A 1,760-nucleotide genomic window follows, 5' to 3' on the forward strand; every position below is an offset into this window, starting at 1 on the left:
AGAGTTCGGGAATCAACCCCGTTCCTAAGTGGAATTTTCTTTCTAAGAACTCCGTGAACAAGTCCACTTGTTCGAGCTCTTCAGTGGTTGATTTGATCGCATATGTTTCCTTCGGTACCTGAAAAGACCTCGGTTCCTGATAAAAATCCAATTACTCCTCTTCTACATTATCTTCAATCGGGGTGGAAGAGGGAACCGACTCCTGTAATTGCTATTTGCTTATTTATTTTCCCTTAGTACTGGACAAGGTCATTGTATTTATCTCTCTTGCAGCCGGTTGATTTGATCGCATCAGTTTCCTCCGGTACCTAAAAAGACCTCGGTATCTGATAAAAATTTGATGACTCATCTTCTACATTATCTTCAATCGGGGTGAAAGAGGGCACCAACTCCTGTAATTGCTATTTGCTTTTTTTCCTTACTACTGGAAATGGTCACTGCATTCATCTCCCTTACAGCCGGTTGATCTCCTCTGATCTGCTTGACTCCCTCCGGCATAGAAAACTTCAGCAATTGATGATAAGTTAACGACACAGCCTTCATTTCATGTATCCAAGGCCTTCCGAGGATCTCGCCATTTACCACTTCAAACAAAGTTGTCTTCGTTATGTGTTCGGCATGTGTGGGCAGTAGAATCTCTCCCCGGGTCATTACACTTGTTAAGTTATTTCCGTCCACAATCTTTGTTGTCGAAAATATGTTTCCGGTTAACTTTGCTTGCTCTAGAACTCTCCATTGTATGATATTGGTTGAACTACTTGGATCAACCAACACACATTTAATTTTAAAATCTAAGACATTAAGAGATATTACCAGAGCATCGTTGTACGGTAGAAGAAGTCCATCAGCATCCTCTTTTGTGAAAGTGATGTCATCTTCTGAAGATTCTCGGATCCTTTTCCCATGAGTTACCGATATATTTGTCTTCTTTGTTGCTTAAAATGTCACCCCAATTACCTCATCACCTCCAAAAATCATGTTTATTGTCATACGAGGTGACCCTGCAGTCGGTTTAGCTGGCTCCCCAGTGTCCCGATTTTTCCCATTGTTATTTTTTGCTCGATCACTTAGAAATTCTCTAAGGTGACCATTTTTCAGCAACATTGCAACCTCTTCCCATAGGTGCTGGCAATCCCCAATCCTGTGACCCTGTGTCCCATGGAATTCACACTATAGTTTAGGATCTCTCTGACTAGGATCCGATCGAATTGGTTTCAGAAACCTAGCCTCCTTAATGTTTCTCATAGCGGACACCAACTCTACTAAACTGATATTAAAGTTGTAGTCAAATAATCAGGGGTACGCTGAATCTCGGGACTCCGATGTTTCTTTCTCCTGAAACCTCTGTTGCTCTGACCGTGATCCACTATCATTTGCTATTCTTATCTTTGATTCATAGCGATTGTGGACATCTGCCCAAGTGGTTGCCTGAAATTCTAACAAACTTTCCTTCAACTTCTTGGAAGCATCGGAACTCAATGGATTGAGACTCTTCATAAATGCTTCAGCTGTCCACTCATCCGGTACTGCCGGCAATAACATCCTTTCCTTTTTGCAACCGGATCACGAACTCTCGCAATAGTTCGGATTCTACTTGGGCGATTCTGAATATATCCGCCTTCCTAGCTTGGACTTTTTTTTGCTCCAACATGAGATTTAATAAAAGAATCTGCAAGCATTTCAAAAGAATTAATGGAATGCTCAGGTAAAAGATAATTCAAAGTTAAAGCACCCTTCGTTAGGCTTTGACAAAAAAAATT

The 1,760-nt window shown here is 41.1% G+C and overlaps 1 protein-coding gene across 1 annotated transcript; it reads right to left on the reverse strand.

Annotated features, from left to right (window-relative positions):
* Positions 1 to 363: 363 nt before the first annotated feature.
* LOC109213623 lies at positions 364 to 1,542 on the reverse strand. The gene is made up of 3 exons (XM_019377437.1): positions 1,304 to 1,542; positions 993 to 1,141; positions 364 to 935 (listed from the first exon to the last, which is right to left on the reverse strand). The coding sequence occupies exons 1-3, from the start codon at positions 1,540 to 1,542 to the stop codon at positions 364 to 366; spliced, it is 960 nt and encodes a 319-aa protein (XP_019232982.1).
* Positions 1,543 to 1,760: the final 218 nt, after the last annotated feature.

The sequence above is a fragment of the Nicotiana attenuata genome, unplaced genomic scaffold (assembly GCF_001879085.1).
Source record: "Nicotiana attenuata strain UT unplaced genomic scaffold, NIATTr2, whole genome shotgun sequence".
Lineage (NCBI taxonomy): Eukaryota > Viridiplantae > Streptophyta > Magnoliopsida > Solanales > Solanaceae > Nicotiana > Nicotiana attenuata.